Source organism: Artibeus jamaicensis, unplaced genomic scaffold (assembly GCF_021234435.1).
Source record: "Artibeus jamaicensis isolate MK-2021 breed Jamaican fruit bat unplaced genomic scaffold, CSHL_Jam_final scaffold_804, whole genome shotgun sequence".
Lineage (NCBI taxonomy): Eukaryota > Metazoa > Chordata > Mammalia > Chiroptera > Phyllostomidae > Artibeus > Artibeus jamaicensis.
This window is the reverse complement of record NW_026522055.1, coordinates 3,276,273-3,300,087: the sequence shown is the minus strand read 5'-3', so window position 1 is coordinate 3,300,087 and position 23,815 is coordinate 3,276,273. Positions and strand designations below refer to the sequence as shown.

Here is a 23,815-nt window from a genome sequence, read left to right as displayed (position 1 = left end):
CAATTACACAATTTCATGAACATTTACATGTTTCAAGCCACTCTCACATATAAATTCTTTGGGGTTAGGAGAACTGTATTATTTCACAAAAGTCATTCATTCTCTAATGATGTAGAAATGCACCCCACTGTGAATTCCCCTGGTGTATACTAAGGCTGTAGGTCAACCTACATGATATGCTACAATTTTTCTTTCAATCTTTTTGATACTGTGAATTCTCATATGCCACATAAGACAGGAATATTGAAAAAAGGGCTTTAAAATTATGGGTGTATTTTGAATATAGGTAAATATATTGCTAGTCTCTATATATGCACAGTTTTTCTAAAGATGGATGTCTCTCATATTGGTTAAGGCATCTCTGATGACTAAAACGCTTTTTATATACACTACTTTTATATGGTTGCTCTCCTGTATGCATGACTTGATGTCAAAACATTTTGCCACCTAGTGCATTTTTATAAGCCTTGTGTCCAGTATGAATTCTCTGAAGTTTAATAGGGGTTGGAAGTGGCTAAAGGCTTTATCCCATCATTTACAAATAAAGGCTTCACCAAAGTATAAATATATTTCATGATGAATTAGCTTTGAGGATTGACTAATGCCTTTTGCAAATAAAGTACATGTGTAAGGCATTTCTCCTGTGTAAATTACTTGATGTTGAGTAAGGTTTGAGAATTGTAAAAATACTTTATCACTTGCTCAACAGTTGTTACAAGGTTTCTCCTTCACATAAAATTTCTGAGGCTCAGAAAGGTTACAGATCATGTTAAAGTGTATACCACATATTTTACATATATGAGGCTTTTCACCAATATGAGCTCTCTGATGTAGAGTAAGGATTAAGGACTGTAGAAATGCTTTAGCACATGTACACATTTATTAGACTATTCTCCAGTATGAATTTCTGATGTTTAGTAAGTGTTGACACATCTTTTAAGATTTTGCAACACTGTGTATATTGATAAGGCAACTTTTCAGTATAAATTTTCAGATATTGATTCAGCTGTGATGTCTGACTAAAGGCTTTGCCATCTTCAGTACATGCATAAGGTTTCACTCCAGTATAAATTTCCTGATGTTGAGTAAGTGTTGACCACTGCCTAAGGGCTTTGCCACATTCAATAAATTCATGAAGCTTCTCTCCAGTATGAGTTTTCTGATGTTGAGTAAGGGTTGCACTTTGCCTAAAGGTTTTGCCACAATTTGTGCATGCATAAGGCTTCTCTCCACTATGAATTTTCTGATGTTGAATAAGAGTTGAAGTCTTGATAAAGGGTTTGCTTCATTGATTACATTCAAATGTCTTCAGTCCAGTATGAATTTTCAGATGTTGAAACAGGTGTGAGTTCTGGCGAAAGGCTATGCTGCATTGAGTACACTCATAAGGCTCCTCTCAAATATGAATTCTCTGATGTTCAGTAAGCGTTGACTGCTGCTTAAAGCCTTTGCCACATTGTGAACACACATAAGACTTCTCTCCAGTATGAATTTTCTGATGTTGAGAAAGTGTAGACAGGTTCCTAAAGGTTTTGCCTCATTGGGTACCTTCATAAGGCTTCATTCCAGTATGAATTTTCTGATGTTGAGTAAGGGTTGAAGTTTGCCTAAAGGCTTTACCACATTGTGTAAATTCATAAGGCTTCTCTCCAGTATGAATTCTGTGATGTCGAGTAAGTGTTGAATGCTGCCTAAAGACTTTGCCACATTGTGCACATTCATAAGGTTTCTCTCCAGTATGAATTTTCTGATGTTGAGTAAGTGTTGAAGTTCGCCTAAAGGGTTTGCCACATTGTGCACATTCATAAGGCTTCTCTCCAGTATGAATTCTGTGATGTCGAGTAAGTGTTGAAGTTTCCCTAAAGACTTTGCCACATTGTGTGCATTCATAAGGCTTCTCTCCAGTATGAATTTTCTGATGTTGAATAAGTGCTGAATGCTGCCTAAAGGGTTTGCCACATTGTGCACATTCATAAGGCTTCTCTCCAGTATGAATTCTCTGATGTCGAGTAAGTTTTGAAGTTTCCCTAAAGACTTTGCCACATTGTGTGCATTCATAAGGCTTCTCTCCAGTATGAATTTTCTGATGTTGAATAAGTGCTGACTGCTGCCTAAAGGGTTTGCCACATTGTGCACATTCATAAGGCTTCTCTCCAGTATGAATTCTCTGATGTTGAGTAAGTGTTGAATGCCGCCTAAAGACTTTGCCACATTGTGCACATTCATAAGGTTTCTCTCCAGTATGAATTTTCTGATGTTGAATAAGTGCTGACTGCTGCCTAAAGGGTTTGCCACATTGTGCACATTCATAAGGCTTTTCTCCAGTATGAATTCTGTGATGTCGAGTAAGTGTTGAATGCCGCCTAAAGACTTTGCCACATTGTGCACATTCATAAGGTTTCTCTCCAGTATGAATTTTCTGATGTTGAGTAAGTGTCAACAGGTCCTGAAAGGTTTTGCCACATTGTGTACATTTATAAGGCTTCTCTCCCATATGAATTTTCTGATGATCATTAACGTTTGAGGACTGGCTAAAGGCTTTATCACATTCTCTACATTTATCATGGTTGTGTCCCATGTGAAGTGTGTGATAATTAGAAAGGCCTGATGTAATCAAAAATAATTTGCCACATTCTTTACAAATTTCAGGCTTCTGAACAGGATAAAATTTTTTATGTAGAGTTACACCTGAGAACCAGTGACCTGTTTTACCACAATCTTCACATTTATGTTCTTTGCTTGGACCTTTTTTGATAAAGGTATTTAGATTTGATATTTGATTGAAGAATTTGCTGCATGGAAAACATTTGTGAACTTTCTTCCTGAGATCAGTATTTGTTTCTTCAGTGCTATTTGAAGATTGCTTTAAGCATTTGATATTTTCACTTTGCTTGTTTATCTTCCCCTTAATAGAAAAAATACGATGAGTATTGTGATTTAACGTTTGGTCAAAGACTTTCCCAGCTTCATAATGGCTGGCTGGAAGCTGACTCTTTGGTTGGAGGGTAAGATTTGACTCATGGGTAAAATTCTTCCAATGTTCAGTGCATTGACTACTTTTGTCCTCATCACACACACCCTGGTAAACATTGAACACAGAAAGGCCTTTAGTGACATCTATAATTTCACTAAGCATGTGCTCTTATTCCTGAAAACCATTCTGTGAGCCCTATAAAACCATGTTGGTTGTATTAAACATCATGCTCAATTTCAAGAAAATATTATCCAGTGGAATAAAGAAAATATTATTTCTATAAAAGTACAGCATTTCCTGAAGAAAGGGAATGTCAAATTGATCCCATTTAAGCTTTCTACATAAATTCTAAAGACTACATTGTAAAAATTATTGACTGAAAAGTTATTCCCACTCCACATTTTAAACAACTCATATGAATACTCACACCACAAATTATGAGAGTTTGTAGATTTTTTATACTGCCTTTACAACAGGAGTGTCTACCTCCTTACCACCAGGCACCACATCAGCATGAGAGTGGCGTGCAGTGGGGTACATGTAATTTTAGGACCATGTAAATTTTACTACTCCTTATCAAGGTATAAGGAGTTTGGCGCTGCCTCCAGGAAGGAACAGGTTCTGAGTTGGATAAAAGAAGGTTGAGGGTCAGAGTTGCCCTGGAGGTTTTTTGTTTGCCACCTATGCTTTAGAAGAATACGTACACTTAGACTGTTGTTTTCAATCTTTCAAATTGGAAATACATTGGTCTGTAAAGTTAACTGATTTAAAGTGGAAGTTTCCCCAAATTTGTAATATTGTACACATCTGTAGTGACAACAATTTTTCATGAATAGTTTTTTAAAGTTAGTTTCCTCCATTTATGCATCCTTTCTTTCTTGTCATAAACTTCCTTATCAGTATCAAAGACACAGCTCTCATATCTTACCAGTGTTTGTTCAAAAAGTAGATCTTCTATTCTTGACATTTCCAAGAAGTACTGGTTTTCTGTAGATGACAAAGCTGAAAGACACAAAAGAAAGTTTCACAGGTATGACACACAGGTGAATGTACATCGACCTGACAAGAAATTTTTAAACAAATCACATTGTTGAGTACTTCAAAAAACCTAAATACTTGCAGGAGAACAAAGTGTGGTACAATGAGTAAAAGTCATACAAATGGGAAATAATGGGAACTTTCACTTGTAAACCACTGTGCTCCTCTGTCTTGGGAAACAATGGAAATAGAATTAAAGAAACTCCACATTCTCATTGCTTTCTACACAGACAGAGGGTCCTGTGTATTCAATGATCTCACTGATTTCCTGCATTTTCAAAATATGTGTTTCTGTTTTGCAGGCATACAGTGCTCAGGCCATAACAGCACACAATGAACACCTTATGGTACACACAAAACAGAAGGGGTAATAGTTGAAATAATGGAGACCAGTAGACTGAAGACCAATATCAAGCATAAGAAGACATGGGCTATGAAAAAAAAAACAGACATTATTTAAAACTTGCAACCCCAAAATACTCAAGAGCAAATATCCCCCTGTGTTTTCAGAAATTAGAAATTATGCTAGGGATGAATGTCATTTAGTTTTCTCTTAACCTGGAGAAAGCAAGTTTATTATACCTGGTTGTTTACAGTTCAGAACCTAAACAAATTTATCAAGACAGAAAACGAAGAATCAAGGTCAAATCTGAAAACTGAAGTCCATCTACAAGAACTAGCCCTTGCTGGTGTGGCTCAGTGGATGGAGCACTTGTCTACAAGCCAAAGGGTTGCTTGTTCTATTCCCAGTCAGGGTACATGCCTGGGTTTCCATCCAGTTCAGGTCCTTAATAGGGAACAGGGGAGAGGCAACTACACGTTGATATTCCACTCTCTCCCTTCCCCTCTTTCTGAAATAAATTTTAAAAATGTGCATCTACAAGAACTGACACTACCTATATTGAAATATTTTAATTATTGGATAAAGAACTGAAAATACCAACCTGGAAATAGAAACATAGGAAAATATGACATCTACTTAATACCACCGAATTCGTGAATGACCAAAATAAAATGAAAAGAAAGAAAATTAAAAAATACACTAAACAGAGAATGGAAAGATGAAAAACAAAATACTCAAAGTTAAAAATACATTTTATACGAATGCATTTTATTTATTTATTTTTCTTTAAAATAAAGAAATATCAAGTGGTTGCCCATTTATGTCCACAACAAGGTCCTAGGCCCACAATCCAGGGTTGTTCCTTTTCTCAGAAGTAAACTAGTGACCTTGGTTTTCAGGCATGATGCGCAACTAACTGAGCCACTCAAATAGCTCATAATTCACTAAATGAACTGATTACATGATACTCAATTTTATATGAAAATATGAAATATGAAAAATAGAAATATTTTATATGAAATGTGCCATTGGTTCTTTAAGGTATTGTATTGAATTTGTAAATTTCAAAGGCATTTTTATATAGCAACAATAAATCAGTAGAAGCAGAAATCAAGAAAGGAATCCCATTCTATATAAATAAAAACCTAGGAGTACCTAAGCAACAAGGTAAAAGAGCTGCATGCAGAAAACTAAAACACTGAACAAAGAAATTGAGGAAGACACAAACAAATGGGAACACAGACATTGTTCATGGATTGGAAGAATTAACATTATCAAAATGTTCATACTACCCAAAGCAATTTACAGATTCTATGCAATACCTATTAAAGTACAAATGATATATTTTACAGACATAGAACAAACACCTCAAAAATTTATATGAAACCATGAACAACCCCAAATAGCAGTGGAAATTTTGAGAAAGAAGAGCAAAGAAGGAGGGATCACAATACCTGATAAGAAACTGTGTTACAAGGCCATTGTAAAAAAAAAAAACAACAGCCTGGTACTGGCATAAAACCAGGCACATAGATCAGTGGAACAGAACAGAGAGCCCAGAAATAAACCCAAGTTTCTACAGGCAATTAATACTTGACAAAGGGGCAGCAACATAAAATGGAGTAAAAATGGTCTCCTCAACAAATGGGGTTGGGAAAACTGGACACCTACATTAAAAAAAAATTAAATTAGAGCATCACCTACACCATACAGTAAAATAATTTCAGGGTGGAGAAAAGACTTAAATATAAGCGGTAAAGTGCTAAAGGAATAAATAGGCAGGAAAATCTCAGATATTTCATACAGCAACATATTTATCAATATGACTTGTAGAACAAGGGACATAAAGGAAAGAATAAACAAATGGGATCTCATCAAACTAAAAAGCTTCTGCATAGCTAAAGGAAACAGTATTAAAATAAAAAAAGAACCAACTGTATGGGAAAACATATTTGCCAATGATACTTCAGACAAGAGTTTAATCTCCAAAATATACAAAGAATTACACGACTCCACTCTAAGAAAAGCAGCCCAATTAAAAAGTGGGCCAGAAAGTTGAACAAACACTTCTCCAGGAGGACATACAGAGAATCAAGAGACAGATGAATAGATGCTGAGTATTGCTAGCTATCAGAAAGATGCAAATTCAAACCACAATGCGATACCACTTAAACTGGTCAGGATGGCCATCATAAACAAAGCAACAAACAACAAGTGTTAGAGAGGTTGTGGAGAAAAGGGCATCCTAGTTCACTGTTGGTGGAATTGCAGACTGGGACAACCAGTATAGAAAACAGTATGAGATTTTCTAAGAAAAGTAAAAATGGATCTGCCTATTGACCCAGCAATTCCACTGCTAGGATTTTATTCTAAGAATCCAGAAACGCCCATCAAAAAGAATCTATGAACCCCAATGTTCATAGCAGGACAATTTACAATGTCCAAGTGCTGGAAGTAACATAGATACCCATCAATAAATGAATGTATCCCAAAACTATGCTACATTGCCACAATAAAATTCTATGCAGCAGAAGGAAACAAGGAGTTCCTACCCTTTGCAACAACGTGGATGGAACTGGAAAGCATTATGCTGAATGAAATAAGCCAGGCAGTGAAAGACAAATACGACATGCTCTCACCTTTAACTTAAACTTAGAGGGGGAAAAAACCAAGCAAGCAAAATATAACCAAAACACTGAAATAGAGAATAGCCTGACAGGGACCAGAGTGGACAAGTAGGAAATTTTATGTGAAAAGGGAAAGGATTTACAGGAACAAGTATAAAAGACACATGGACAACAACTGGGCGGGGGTAGAAATTGGAGGAATGTGGGGAGCACTGGGGGGGTTTTGGGTAAGAATAAAGGATAGAAAACTCTACTTGAACAACAATTAAAATAAGTTAAACTTTAAAAAGTTTGTGTCTAAAATAGCTCTACATGTTAGGTCTTTTACAAAATGGACATTGAAGGGATAATAATTAAGGAATATACATATTCAAGGAACATGAAGCCTCTATTGGAAAGGTCAGCATCCAAACACTTCTCTTTGAGAAACTTCTCTTTGAGAAACAAAAGAGTTCTTAGTTCAATACTAAGTCAGGGGTCATACCTGAATAGCTGGCCAGGTCCCCAGTTGGGGGCAAGTGAAACGCAAATACACATTGGAATTTCCCTCACTTTCTTCAACTCCACCTCTCTCTCTAAAAAAATGAATAAAACTTTTTAAAATATCATGAAAGTGTAGTGTATATATATTATATATATATAATATATATAAGGAATATATATATACACACACAAGGAATATATATATAGAATATATATATAAGGAATATATATATACACACACAAGGAATATATATATATATATATATGGAATTACTGCTCTGCCAGGAAATAGAAAATATGTTCTCACCTGATACCAAAAGCCAACTACAACATGTTCTAAGTGAAGCACAAGAGTCACAAAGACACATGCTACAGGCTTCCACTTAGGTGAGTTCTGATGGTTTCCAACTCAGAGAAGAGAAAGGGTAATTACTTGGGCCTTGGTTTTACAGAAAATGAGGAAGTGGCTGTTTAATGAATATTACCACATTTCTGCGAGATGGAAGTTTCCAGAATTCAGATGCATAATTAAATGAATATATTTCATATGCATTAATAGTTCTATTGCATATAGTTTGGAAGGTAGATTTTTATTTACATGGTTTCTTATCAAAATTTGAAATAAAATATACCTAAAAATAGGTACAAATAATTTTTTAACTTTAACTTTTATCTTTTAGTTATCTTTATGTTATAATCTGTGAATTCAAACCTTTTTAATAAAAGGCTTTATATATCATTTATTTTTCCCTTTTTCCAAGTTACTTTATTTATTTGTTTATTGTTGTTCAAGTACAGTTTTCTGCTGGCTGTGCTCATCATTCATAAAGAAAACTGAAACATAGGCAGAGAGAAGGGAAGATGGCGATAGAGTAGGATGGCCCTGGTGCTGCCTCCATGGTCAGGGTCCAGAGGCATCCACCTGAGACCAGTGCCAGAGGCATCTGCCATAGGATCCTGGGCACCCAGCAGCCTCGGTAGGTGACCAATATGGGTTAGCAGCTCCCTCCACCTCTAAGCAAGGCTGGGCAATACTGGGTAGAGACCTGTCTGTTTCAGATTCCAGGGAGGGCTACAAAGACAGAGGGCCACAAAGACAAAGGGCCATGTACAATTGCAGACTTTGTTGTCTCCAGCCCAGGAGAATTGAGAGGCCCATTGTTGTCACCAGTCTGGCTGGGGATTGCGCTGGGCTGAGAGGCAGGCTGTCTGGAGAGGTTTTTTTAAAAAAATATATTTTATTGATTATGCCATTACAGTTGCTCTATTTCCCCCTTCATATTTCTCCACCCTGCACATTCGCTTCACCATTCCCCCCCCCTTTAGTTTATGACCACGTGTCTCAAGTTCTTTAGATTCTATATTTGCCCTACTATTCTTGCCCTCCCCCCTAGCTAGTTTTTACCTACCATATATGCTACTTATTTTCTGTACCTTCTCCTTCCTTCTCCTCCTCAAACTCTGCTGTTGCTAACCCTCCATGTGATCTTCATTTCTATGGTTCTGCTCTTGATCTAGTGGAGAGGTTTTTTTGGAAAGTGGACTGAGGTGTTCTTCTGCCACAGCAACTTGGCTTGCTTCCCACCCAGCCTAGCAGCGACCCAGAGGAGGGGCAGAAGCATTTGAGTCTTGCCACAGAACTGGGAAGGACCCTGCCAGATCCTGTGAGATCCAGGCAGCCTGGCATGTGCGCAGGTGCCCACGCCACAGTCTGGTAGCCTGGCCGGCCCACCTGCCTGCACCCCAGCCCACAGAGAGGTCCTGCTGCAACCAGAAAAACTGGTCTGGACAGTTTGAAACCAACAAAGGAAGGTTTTTGTTGTTGGTGGTGGTTGTGGTTTTGTCTCATTCTTTAGTAACTATTTTTTTAGTAATCTTATATTTCTTTAATTTTATTATTTCTTTACCTTTCAATACTTTGTTCCTCTTTTTTCTTTTTTCCTGTTTTAGTCCTTCTTCCTTTCTTCCCAAACTTATTGATTTTCCCTTCCTTCTCCTGCCTTTTCTGTATGTTTGTGTGTTTGTTGCTTTGTTTTCTTTTACCCACAAAAGACACAAACATCTGGGAAATGTGAAAAGACCAGAGTGATTCCCAAACAGGGGGCATCTCAACAGGAGACACAGAGAGACAAATTTCACTTTGCTATAGCAGAGAAGCCACAAGTTGTCGCATAGTTTTTCATTTTTCTCACTTTTTAAATATTTTAAGGTATCTTTGTATTCCTCCTCTTTCTGTGTAGCCTTCTTAGTCTTGGCTGGTTTTATTGTATTATTTCACAGTTTTCCCCTGTTATTTCCTGCACAGTGTATTGCTAACGCTCTATACTTCATGCCACTTGTTTTCCTTTAGCACACTACTCAAAGCTCTATACCTCCTATTGAGACAGATCACACAGAGTCTGTCATATGATTGTTGCTGTAATATTATTATAAATAATAGCTATTCTATACAACTGTAAATACTTCACAACCCATTTCTCGGATCTGAGCCTGCTTTACAGGTTCCTGAATTCTACTACTGTAGTGATTAACTCTATTTGCTCACACACTACACCTATTTACTATTCTTTACTCTCACCTTACCTCAAAATCTGACTGCCCACAACCTTACTGCTTTCTAGATCAAACTCACAAGCCTTCTTTCCACAACAAGAGACTTATCTTTTTGTCATTCTTTGTTAAAAGTGGCACACTGGATGAAGATTACAATTAACACTACATATACCCTAAAGATCTTCTATCTCTTCTTTACCAACTGTGACTGTCAATATCATAAAATACTCTTGTGCTGGCATAACATTTTGCATCCCCCTCCAACTAATCACACACACACAGACAAACACACACACACACACACACACACACAAGGGAGGAGGTGGGAGCAGAGAACATCAAGATTCCTGAAGGTGACCACACCACTGATTTCCAGAGGTATTATACCACAGAAGTTCACACCATAAACTCAAGGAGTCACAACAGATCACTTATAGAAGCTGAGGATAACAAGAAGAGTCTCACAAACAATGGGAAGACAAAGAAACAATTCCTAAATAAAAGAAAAGAAGCGAGCTTCAAAAAAAAAATCTTAGATGAAACAGAGGCAAGTCAACTATCAGATATTGAATTCAAAGCTCTGCTTATCAGGAAATTCAAAGAACTCACAATGAGCTACCAGAAACTACAGGGGAGCTACAATGAACTGACCGAAAACTATATCAACATGAAAAAGGTAATAGAAACTTCCAGCAAAGGCCAAGGAGATAAAGAATACAATTTCTGAACTGAAGAACACAGTAGAAGGTATCAAAAGCAGGATTGATGAAGCGGAAGATCAGATCAGAGATTTGGAGAACAAAGTAGAAAACATCTCACAGAAGACCGAGAAAAAAAAAAAGAGGCTCAGAGATCCGAATAATAGGAATACCAGAAGGAGAAGAAGAAGCACAAGGGATAGAAAACCTAGATGAAAGAGTAATGATGGAAAATTTCCCTAATTTAATGAGATAAAAAGTCACACAAATCCAGGAATCACAGAGAGTCCCAATCAAGAGGAACCCAAATAGGCCTACTTCAAAACACATCATCAGTATAATGGCAAAATTCCAAGATAAAGAGAGAATCTTAAAGGCAGCAAGGGAGAAAAAAGAAGTAACATACAAGAGAGCTTCAATAAGGTTAGCTACTGACTAAAACACTCCAAGGAATAAGAGAATGGCGAGAAATATTCCAAGTAATGTGATCCTGATGCCTACAACCAAGGCTACTTAACCCAGCAAGGCTCTCAATCAAGATAGAAGGGCAAATAAAGAGCTTCTAAGACAAAAGAAGTCTAAAAAAATGCACCTCCACCAAACCAGCTCTGCAACAGATGCTAAAAGGACTGCTTTTAGGAAAGGAAGAAAAAGAAAGAGACAGAGAGAAACACAGGTACAAAAATGGCAATGAATAAGTACCTATCAATTATAACCTTAAATGCAAATGGATTAAATGCTCCAATCAAAAGACATAGGATAGCTGAATGGATAAGAAAGCATGACCCACACATATGCTGCCTACAAGAGACCCACCTCAGGACAAAAGACCTACACAGACTAAAAGTGAGGGGCTGGAAACAAATTTTTCAAGCAAACAGACAAGAAAAAGACAGCTGGGGTAGCAATTTTCATATGAGAGAAAACAGACTTAAAAAAGAGGGCCATAAACAGAGACTCACAAGGTCACTTCATAATACTCAAGGGAAGAACCCACCAAGAAGACATTAAGATAAAAAATATATATGCACCAACATAAGAACACTGAAATATATCAAGAAAATCTTAGAGGACTTATGGAACAACAGAATTATAGTATGTAATTTTAATACCCCACTGTCAATAATGGACAGATCTTTTAAACAATACATCAACAAAGATATTGTGGCATTAAACAACACTCTAGATGAAATGGACTTAACTGATATATGTAGCACCCTTCATCCCAAAGAAGCTATATATGTCAAATTGTTTTCAAATGCACATGGAACATTTTCAAAGATAGACCACAGGACAGGACACAAAATGAGCCTCAAGAAATTCAAGAAAATTCAAGTCATACTAAGCAATTTTTCTGACCACAAAAAATTGAAATTAAAAACCAACCACAAAGAAAAAAAAACAAAAACACTCAAAATCATCGAGACTGTATGCTATTAAACAATGAATGGGTCAAGAATGAAATTAGGGAAGAAATAAAAAAGTTTCTGAAAACAAATGAAAATGAACTCACAATAATCCAAAACTTACGGGACACAGCAAATGCATTCCTGAGAAAGAGAGTTCATAGCAATACAGGCTTGCCTAAAGAAGATAGAAACAATTCAAACAAACAACCTAACCCTACACCTGCAAGACCTCAAGGAACAATAAAAACAGCTCAGAGCAAGTATGAGGAATAAAATAACAAAGATCAGAACGGAATTAAATGACATATAGACTAAAAGCACAATTCTAAGGATCAATGAATCCAGAAGTTGGATTTTTGAAAAGGTAAAAAAATAGACAAGCTTTAAGTAGGCTCATCAAGAAAGGTAGAGAGAGGACCCAAATAAACACAATCAGAAATGAAGGAGGGGAGATTACAACTGATACCACAGAAATAGAAGGGATTGTAAGAAATTATTATGAATAACTGTATACCAAAAAATTTGAAAACCTAGGGGAAATAAACAAATTTCTAGAAAAATATAATCTTCCAAACCTCAATGAAAAAGAAGCAGAAAATCTGAACACACCAAGAACAGCAGATGAAATTGAAGCAGTAATCAAAAACTCCCATCACACAAAAGCCCTGGACCAGATGGTTTCACAGGAGAATTCTACAAAGCACTTAAGGAAGAGCTAACCCCTATTCTTCACAGGCTATTCCAAAAACTCCAAAATGATAGAAATCTCCCGAACTCTTTTCTATGAAGCCAGCATCATCCTAATTCCAAAACCAGACAGAGACACAACAAAGAAAAAAAACTTCAGGCCAATATCACTGATGAACATAGATGCTAAAATCCTCAACAAAATATTGGCAAATCACATGCAACAATACATCAAAAACATTCGCTCTGGCTGGTGTAGCTCAGTGGATTGAGCATGGGCCTGGGAACCAAAAGATCATAATTTGATTAACCATCAGGGCACATGCCTGGGTTGCAGGCCAGTTCTTAGCAGGGGTTATCTCCCAGCAGGGGATGCACAGAAATGACTATACATTGATATTTGTCTCCTTCTCTCTTTCCCTTTTCTTCTAAAGATAAATAAATAAAATTTAAAACAAACAAACAAAACATCATACACCATGACCACGTGGAATTCATCCCAGGGATGCAAGGATGGTTCAATATTCACAAATCAGTAAATGTAATACAACACATAAACAAAAGCAAAGACAAAATCCACATGATCACATCAATAGACAGAGATAAAGCTTTTGATAAGGTACAACACTTATTTATGATAAAGGCACTCAGCAAAGTGGGAATGAATGGAGCATTCCACAATATAATAACAGCCATATATGAGAGACCTACAGCCAACATCATACTCAATGGGCAAAAACTAAAAGCTTTTCCACTAAGATCAGGAACAAGACAAGGTTGTCCACTTTCATCACTTCTATTCAATATAGTATTGGAAGTTTTAGCCACAGAAATCAGAGAAGAAAAATGAATAAAAGGCATTCAAATAGAAAAGGAGGAAACTAAACTGTCAGTGTTTGCAGATGACATGATAGTGTACATGGGAAATTCTATAGACTTTTCACAGAAACTGCTCAAACTAATAAATGAAATTGGCATAACAGTGGTTACAAAGTCAATATCCAGAAATCAAAGGCATTTTTGTATACTAAAAATGAATCAAAAGAAGCAGAAATCAAGGAAAAAATCCCATTCGATATAGCAAAAAGAAAAATAAAATATCTGGGAATAAACCTAACCAAGGAGGTAAAAAACCTGTATGCAGAAAACCACACAGCACTGAAGAAAGAAATCAAGGAAGACACAAACAAATGGAAACATATACCTTGTTCATGGATTGGAAGAATTAACATCATCAAAATGTCCATACTACACAAAGCAATTTACAGATTCAATGCCATACCTATTAAAGTACCAATGGTACATTTCACACACATAGAACAAACACTTCAAAATTTTATATGGAACCATAAATGACCCCAAATAGCAACCGCAATTTTGAGAAAGAAGTACAAAGTAGGAGGGATCACAATACCTAATATCAAGCTGTAGTACAAGGCCACTGTAATCACAACAGCCTGGTACTGGCATAAAAACAGGCACATAGACCAATGGAACAGAACAGAGAGCCCAGAAATCAACCCAACTCTCTACAGTGAATTAATATTTGACAAAGGGTGGAGTAACATAAAATGCAGTAAAATAGCCTCTTCAACAAATGGTGTTGGGAGAACTGGACAGCTACGTGCAAAAAAATGAAACTTGAGCACTGACTTACACCATATCATAAAATAAGTTCAAGGTGGATATAAGCTTAAATATAAGCCATGACACCATTAAAGTCCTAGAGGAGAACATTGGCAAGAAAATCTCAGATATTTCACGCAGCAACATTTTTACTGATATGTCCCCAAGAGCAAAGAATATAAAGAAAAGAATAAACAAATAGGATCTCATCAAATATAAAGCTTCTGCGTAGCTAAAGAAAATAGTATTAAAATATACAGGCAACCGATTGTGTGGGAAAACACATTTGCCAATGATACCTCAAAGTTTTCATCTCCAAAACATACAAAGAACTCACATGACTGCACTCTAAGAAGACAAGCAATCCAATTAAAAAGTGAAAAAAGGACTTGAACAAACACTTCTCCAAGCAGCACATAGAGAGAATCCAGAAACACATGAAAAGATGCTCAATATCACTAGCTATTAGAGAGATGCAAATTAAAACCACAAGGAGATACCATTTTACAAAGGTCAGAATAGCTATCATAAACAAAGCTACAAACAACAAATGTTGGAAAGGTTGTGGAGAAAAGGGGACCCCAGTTCACTGTTGGTGGGATTGCAGTCTGGTACAACCATTATGCAAAACAGTATGGAATTTTCTCAGAAAACTAAAAATGGACCTGCCTTTTGACCCAGCAATTCCACTGCAGGGATTATACCCTAAGAACCCTAAAACACCAATCTAAAAAAACCTATGCACCCCAATGTTCATAATTGCACAATTTACAATAGCCAAGAGGTGGAAGCAACCAAGGTGCCCATCAGTAGATGAATGAATCAAAAATTTTGGTACATTGGCCTGCTAACCAGAGTATCGCAGTTCGATTCCCAGTCAGGGCACATGCCTGGGTTGCAGGCCAGTTCCCAGCAGGGGACACATGAGAGGCAACCATACATTGATATTTTTCTCCCTATCTCCTTTCTTTCCCCTCTAAAGATAAATAAATTAAATCTTTAAAAAAATTTTTAAATGACCATTGATAAAAATTAAAAAATATATGGTACATATACACAATGGAATTCTATGAAGCAGAAAGAAAGAAAGAAAGAAAGAGCTCCTACTGTTTGCAACAGCATGAATTGAACTGGAAAGCATTATGCTGAGTGAAATAAGCCAGGTGTTGAAAGACAAATACCATATGATTTCACCATTAACAGGAAGCTAAAAAACAAAAGAAACAAGCAAGCAAAATAAAAACAAAGACACTGAAATAGGGAATAGGGGAACAGTTACCAGAGGGGAGCGGGAGGAAATTTCAGGAGAAAAAAAGGAGGGATTTAGATGAATTAGTATAAAGGACACATGGACAACAGCTAAGGGGGTGGAAATGGGAGGGAGGTGGAGAGCACAGGTAAGGTGGGCTGGGATGGGAGTAAAAGACAGAAAACTGTACTTAAGAAATAATTAAAATAAAAAATTTAAAAAACCTGAAAAATAAGCTCCTCAAGTGCCAGCATTTACTAAATAAATAATAGATTTCTGGGAGGAATTGGTAAGTGATATACATTTGACTGAAAAAATAATCTGTGTTAGTTTACCTTCCAAATTAATAGCACAATCCAATGAGTAAAAACACAAAAATGTACCTCTTCTTTGGTCAAAAGAGAACTAGGTATTTTTTGGAAGTTAATGCCTGATTAAGCACCAAGTCACACAACAAAAGCTTCTTATTTTTAAGACAAAAGTATGTTTTCTCATTTTCTACTCTTAGCACGCATTTCAATGCTTTCCAGTGGATCCAAAGCCTCCAGAACTCCATTCCGTGTCTTCCAAACCTTCCACTTCTTCTACTTCTGAATAATAAATCCATTCACAAGTAAAGTGTGCAATGCAGTCAAGATTTTACCTTCAAACTTTTGTTTGCCAAAATTGAACAGTACAACACCAAGATTTCCTCCATTATCTTCATCTATGGAACCTGCTGCTACATCTATGAGGTCTTTTGCGGCCAAGCCAGAACATAGAGTTACTCTTCCATAGCACCCAGCAGGCAGAGTGTCTCAGTGTTAGTTTTCACAAGGGCTTTCTACATAGGTGGCAGTGTGTAATTTACTGGCACGGTACAGGTCAGGCAAAGCCAGAAGCCGGATCTTTGGTTGCAGGGCTGGGGTACTCCCTGAGGATGAGTGAAAAATGCTATGCACCACCCTCCTCTGCAGGTGGGAAACCATTTGCTGGGGGAGATGGTGAGCATCTCTTTAGAGCACAGCATGGAAGAGGAGATAGCAGGCACAGCTTGCCCCAGTGGAACACGAAGGCATGAATCAGATCTTTTCAAAATTTACATTCAATTCAGAAAAGCTGTTTTTTAAGATTTCATTTATTTTTAGACAGAAGAGAGAAGAGGGTGAGAAACATCAATGTCCGGGTGCCTCTCACGGGCCCCCTGGTGGGAACATGGCTCAGAACTCAGGCATGTGCCCCAGCTGAGAATCAAACCAGGAACGTTTAGTTCCCAAGCTGGCAAGCAAGCCAGTGACCCACACCAGGTGGGGCCAGTATAAAAAAAATTATATCCAACATACAATGAATACAAATTCAGCCATTAATAGATATAAAATGAAGACTATTTTTGTAACTCAAAGGACCAAAACGCCATTTACATTAAAAAAGCACAGGAAGAAACAATGAAAAGAGTGAAGAAAAACATAAAGAAATGTGCACTTAAATTTTATGGCAATTGATGTATATATGGTTGATTCATATTTGAATACAGTCCCACAATGATTAAGTACTGATCTTAAAACTATCATTTATTTTTCTAATATGTAAATAAATACTCAAATGTCAACCAACAATGCTTGGAGAATTTATCATATAAAACCAATCACCCTAGAAAACCAGCAGTGATAATGACTGACTGAGACTGAGAGATGCTGGAGTCCAAGTCTTTCTCTTAAAAGGCCTGAAAGACTTACACAAACTCACAAGCTCTGACCTTCAGCCTTGGGACAGCAGATTGAAAGGAGCTAGGGAAATTCAAGGAGAAACTCATCTGTCTGGCTTCAGGGCTAAGACTGGTGTGGCACCCTTCTTTTCTTGCAGAGCCCTTTTCATAATAGAGCTAGAAAGCACTATATCTGAGTCCCCACCTACCCGGCTAATGCTATTGCCCTGTCCTAGTGATTCCCCGAGACCTTGCCCCACTCCACTTGAGAAATCACCCAAGCCATATCCAATAGATTTTCCATAGAAATGGCCCTCCTGCCCCATGATTCAGACTCTCCTTAATCTCTCAGCCTTGATCTGCTCTCTGCATGCTCTATAATTCTCATTTAGTGGCCCAGACAAAGCAAAAGAACATTTTCTTTCTACATTTTATATTGGTGTACAAATGCAGGTGTTGCCTTCCCCCGCCCCCCCAACTATTCCACACAACACAACCATCCCACCTCCCTCCATTGATCCTGCTGCGTTCAGATTTTCCTATGTGTCCTTTTTTATTTAATTGTTGTTTAAGTACAGTTTCCTTTCTTTTACTTCCATCACAGGCCACCCCACTCCTCCCACATCTTTCCCATTTTCACCACTCCATAATTATTGTCCATGTGTCCTTTATACATGTTCCTGAAAATTCTTGCCCTGTTTCTTCTCATTATTCCCTCCTGACTCCCTTCTGGTTACTGTCAGTTTGTTCTTTATTTCAAAGTTTCTATTTATATTTTTCTTCCTTGTCTGCTTTGATGATTTGTTTCCTATTATAGATGAGATGATATGGTATTTGTTTTTCACCACGTGGCTTATTTCATTACCATAATGCTCTCCAGATTTATCCATGCTGTCCCAAAACTTAGGAGCTCCTTCTACACTAACAAACCCTGAAACACCAACTGAAAAGAACCTATGATCCCCAATGTTAATAACACCACAGTTTACGATAGCCAAATGCTGGAAGCAACCTAAGTACCCATCAGAAAATGAATGGATCAAGAAATCATTGTACACTTGCACTAGCACAAGGACATATTGAAGTGAACCAGAAAAGTAGATTGTTTCACGTTGGGGAGGTGCACTGTGCTACAAGAAAATCACCCAGTCTAAACTATTTAGGGATTTGTTTGCAGCCCCCAGAAGGTTAAAATGTATAAGTCAGTAAACATGACACCTTGACACAGGGTTCTTGAGATATCATGCATCAAATTGCAGGTTCTCAACCACTTCCTTCATGAATTCTATTCTTGCCACAAAAACAAAACAAAACAAAACAAAAGGCTTAATGATTTTCCACCAACATGTGCAGAATTTCCCAGGTCCCAAAGCAATGACAGAACAGTAAGACAATGGTGTCCCTTAGAGTCCAAAAATAACTTAATCGTATACACTGAACACTTTTTTAAGATTGTATTTTTTTTTTTAGAAAGGGAGGGCTCTGGTAGAAACTGCTAATAGAATAACAGAGGTCACTGGAATAGAACCAGATTCCTAAAAGCATGTAGGAGCATGACACACTGTTGGAGACCAGCTGGCCCTCTCTGACAGCAACATAAATAAACCTGGGGTTTCCACAATCCTTTCTCCTGAAGCACAGCTTCTCAAAGCACGCTTGAAAGTCTGGCTTCCTCTGTGACCACTGGGTTTCTCAACTGTTACATCTGCATCTTCATTTTCACCTACCTGGGAAGACGGATATTGGTTTTTTTCTGCAAACATCCCAGAGCTCCTTCATTTGCTCCAAAAATGTGACCAGCACTGGCTTAGAAACAACAAGACCTATGTACAAAATAATAATTATTATTTTCAATAGTGTCTCCATATCCAGTCCACTTTGAGCTCGGGTAAGAAGGCTTCGGGTAATTTAAAATATCCTAGATCATTATTTCCCCAAATCCTGTTTCCTGATAGCACCTTAATCATTCTAAGAACATGTAAATTTATCAGATAATGATCTGCTAAGGACTACAGTTCTGAGTGCCTTCATTATCTACACCAGATAATCTCCAAGTTCGCCCTTTTGAACATCAATCTGAAAGTCTAACATACTAAGTAGAGTCCCCAAAAGATGTGAAATAAAACAAAATCCTGGGGTGGAGCAGGAGCTCTGAAGAAAATCATTCTCACCCAGGGAGACCAAGTTGCTGTAGTTCTCCAACATCACATCCGAGTACAATTCCCGCTGACCTGGGTCCAGGCATTCCCACTCCTCTTGAGAGAAATCTACTGACACGTCATTGAAGGTCAAGGATGGCTGATGATTAAAAAAAAAGAGTGAGGTACATTTTTCAACAATACACAGGAGAAATCTCACTGTCATTAAACATGAAAACTGTTAGAAGTGGTTTGGACCTAGGATATATCTTGCATCATTCAGTAAGTCCACTTTGACCCTCTAACATTCTCTAATATATCTTGTCACACCGAGAAAGGAGGATAATATGTGTCTACAAATCCACTGCAAAGACATTACTTTCCAGGAAAATAAAATTTTAAATGTAGGAACAGACACAGGTACACTGATTGCCGAGTGTTGTATTTCTATCATTCAGAATCGGCTATGTATACTTCTCAGCTACAAAAAAAAGCATGATGAGCTGTAAGTGTAAGAAACTTCTTTAGGTTTCATTCAGGCAACAAGAAATGTACTTTTGTAAAATTGCAGATTATGATTCAGGAGTTGTGGGTAGTGCCTATGTTTCCACATTTTTCAAAAGCTAACTTCTTTATGTATGTTTTATCAATTATACTCATAATTATCCCATTTTTTCTCCCCTTTATCCCCTTTTGCCTTCCAACCTGCCTCCTTCCATAACCCCCCCTCTAGGTTCATGTCCTTGGATAATTCAGAAGAGTTCTATGACTTTCTTATATCCTACATAATTTTAAATTCCCCCTATATATGTTATACCCATCATTTATTCTTATTTCCTGTACCTTTGCACCAATTGTCCCATTAACTCCACTCAGTTCATCATCCTCCATAAGATCTCCATTTCAGTCATTGTGTTCCTGTTCTGGTTTTTTACTTATTTTTTTCTTTTGGTTTTGTATTTACAGGTTCAGTTGTTAAAAGTTGTGAGTTCTTTGTCATTTCACTGTTCATAATTCTGATCATCTTATTTTTCTTAGATTAAGTCCCTTGAACATTTTATGTATGGGCTTGGTGATGATGAACTCCTTTACAGTGACCTTATCTGGGAGGCACTTGACTTGTCCTTCCATTGTAAGTGATAGCTTTCCTGCTTAGATTAACCTTGGATGTAGGTCCCTGCCTTACATGACTTTGAATAATTCTTTCCAGCCCCTTGCTGTCTGCAAAGTTTCTTTTTAAAAATCAGCTGATAATATTATGAGAACCCTTTTGTAGCTAGCTCTCCTTTTGTGATCCTTTCTTTAAGATTCTCTCCTTATCTTTTATCTTGGAATATGGAACTGTGATGTGTCTTGGTGTGTTCCTCCTTGGGTGCAACTTCTTTGACTCTCTGAGGTTCCCTCACTTTGATTTCTATTTCATTCACCACACTGGCAAGTTTTCTTTCATTATTTTTCCAATCAGTTTACCACTTTGTGCTCTTCTTCTCTTTGTGGAACCCCTAATATAAGAATGTTGGAGGTTTTAAAGCTGTTCCAAAGCTTACTCAGCCTCTCCCCATTTTATTTAATTCTTGTTTCTTCATTCTGTTCCACATGAATGTTTATTTCCTTCCTCTAGTCCAAATTATTGATTGGAGTCCTAGTTCCTTTCATTTCACTGTTGTTCCTCTGTATATGTTTCTGTATGTCACTCTGTATAGCCTGTACTTCATCATTTTGCAGCTCTAATCAACCATGTCTGTGAGCATCCAGATTACCAATGGTTTGAATTCTACATGTGATTGGTTGGCTATCTCTTTGGTGCTTAATTTTTTTTAAATATTTTATTTTTAGAGAGTGGGTAGGGAGGGAGAAAGAGAGTAAGAAAAATACCAATATGGGGCTGCCTCTAGTGTGGCCCATACTGAAAACCTGGCTGGCAACCAAGGCATGTGCCCTTACTGGGTTTTGAACCGTCAACTCTTTGGTTCATAGGCTGACACTTCATCCACTGATGCACAGCAGCCAGGCATCTTTTGCTGAAATGTTGCCCTGCTATTTCATTTGGGCTATTATTCTTTGTCTAATTGAACCTCTTATGTTGCAATGGGTGGAGCCATAGGTATTTGTCAGGGCAGGGCAACCCACCTTGCTGTGTTGTGGTGCTGTTTGTGGGGTAGTGTTCAGAGAGGGAATAATCCTGCTTGCTCATCTCTCACCCAGCTTTCAGTCAACTCCCCTGATACCATCAAGGAAATTGCCCTTTCTGGTCATGATTCTGTGGCGAGTGGGCTTGTGTACCTCCTAGGATTCCATGGCACCCCACAACAGGCTCTTCTGTAAGACTGAGAGTTTCTCCTGTGGCTGCACCTCCACAGGTTTTTATAGCCAAAGGGTTTGTGGGTTCAGTTTCACATGCTGGAATCCTGGATTATGCTGTGTTGTTTCCCTGTTGTTCTTCTGGTTTAAGTGCACATGAATGAAATAGCACTCGGTCCACCAAGTGGATCTAAGCTCGCCAGTCCACCAGCCACTGACTCACACAGCTGGTATGCCAGCTGCCACCTTTCAGCCTTTCATCTCCACCCTGACTTAGCATCTGTGACCCTCCTATCAGTTTGGATGAATGTTTCTTCTTTAACTCTTTGATGGTCAGACTTCCATACAGTTCAATCCCTGGCACTTTTGGTGGTTTGTTGTTTTCAAATTGGTTGTTATCCTACTTTTGTTTGTGGAAGGAAGCAAAGCATGTCTACGTATGTCTTCATCTTGACCAGCAGTGACAAACTCACTTTTTACTAATGAATCCACCATTGATGATCCATGTTCCATACTTCTCAATAGCACAAAAGAAAGACACAGAAGTCACACATATTTTGGAGTTGAACAAATGGTATAAAATTTATATTTCTCATGAAGTAAGTACATAGCAGCAACAATTTTATTTAAAAATTTAATAGTTTCTTTTAGAACAAGATTACTCTTGATATTCAAATATTTCCTGAAACATACAGTAAAAGACAGACCTTTAGTTTTACTCAAAACTTAAGCTAGGATTTTCAAAAAAAATTATAGTCAAATACACATAGAGACCTCACAGATGTTCACTGTTTTGTTTGTAACTTAGAATGGTTAAAAGAGTAAAATCTTAAAATAGTAAGCAAAGTATCTCAATAATTAAAATTTTATGCACACAGTCAGACATACTTGTACATATGGAAACTAGGTAGAAATGAAAAGAAGTTGAACATACAATTTTCATATCAGTATAAATGAAGGATATTTTGTGATTTTGTAAATCTGGTGAATCTCTCTGTGAAACATACCCTTTGTGTTTTACAGACACAATAAAGAGAAATACACAAATAATGATAGAAAAAGAATTAGAGCTATGGTTTCTTAGTGTTTTATTTCTCTAAAAACGTCTTTGTATCATGAGTGGAGAAATACATCTTACAAATTTATCTAAATTAAAAATACCTTTATAACATGATTCTTGTAAAATTGCCTGAAAATATGAAAGGTGATAATGTAGAGTCCATGTGTGACATAAGTGTGTAATATAACAAAAATTTACATGAACACGGTCTCACTGATTAAATCCTCCTTGTCAAGTTGCCAATGATGTCTATGGAATAAATGTACAGCCTTCATTTCCCAAAGCAAACAGAAGTTAAAAAGACAACAAAACAGGTCAGATGAAACATAGTTTTTTCACATCCCTCAATAATTCCCTGTTAGATTCTAGTTAATCATAAAATAAAACTATTAACTCTACACTGAATACAGCATCTCAGTCAAGTGACTAGCAGGTGGATTGGATCAATCGATATTTGGTGACGGAGGCACACAGAAGGACAGGTCCTTTTTGTTGTGACAGTAGTGTCAAAATACATAAATAAGAAAGTATTTATGTGAAAGTAATCATAAGTAGACATTCATTTATTCCAATGTCAATTCACCTGTACCTCTCATGTTCAGTACACTAATTGTGTATTTAAATAGCAAGACTTTCTTATCAATTAAGAGACAAATCTATTCTATTGACTCTTGTTTTTCACAACAGTGATTCTCACTGTAAAATCTGCATTTTCTTACCTCTGATGTACAGAGGTTATGCCGAAACCACACGAACTTAAGTGTATATCCCTGGTCCACCAATACCCGAGCCTCTGAGCCCATCCCAGCAAATATATTGCACAGGGCTGCCTTCCAAGTTTGATCTTTTACACAGAAGACGTATTCCATGTTTGGTGGTTACTAATTAAAGGAAGGAATACTTGACCTTGGGGAGCATATATAAAGATAATGGACAGAAGGCCCT

At 37.3% G+C, this 23,815-nt stretch overlaps 1 protein-coding gene across 1 annotated transcript; it reads right to left on the bottom strand.

The window, feature by feature from the left end:
• Positions 1-862: 862 nt before the first annotated feature.
• LOC119038438 (zinc finger protein 883-like) lies at positions 863-23,739 on the bottom strand. The gene is made up of 6 exons (XM_053659691.1): positions 23,590-23,739; positions 19,543-19,669; positions 3,903-3,976; positions 1,549-2,653; positions 1,333-1,395; positions 863-1,248 (listed from the first exon to the last, which is right to left on the bottom strand). The coding sequence occupies exons 1-6, from the start codon at positions 23,737-23,739 to the stop codon at positions 863-865; spliced, it is 1,905 nt and encodes a 634-aa protein (XP_053515666.1).
• Between the last annotated feature and the right edge of the window lie 76 nt (positions 23,740-23,815).

Bases quoted from the DNA above. Each gene is read 5' to 3' on its own strand.
- LOC119038438 (XM_053659691.1), bottom strand. From the start codon at position 23,739: ATGGAATACGTCTTCTGTGTAAAAGATCAAACTTGGAAGGCAGCCCTG. The intron at 2,654-3,902 runs GTAAGATATGAG...TATCCTGTTCAG, and splicing joins TACTTTTTGAACAAACACTG to AAGCCTGAAATTTGTAAAGA. The intron at 1,396-1,548 runs GTACCCAATGAG...TTCATATTTGAG, and splicing joins TGGAATGAAGCCTTATGAAG to AGGAGCCTTATGAGTGTACT.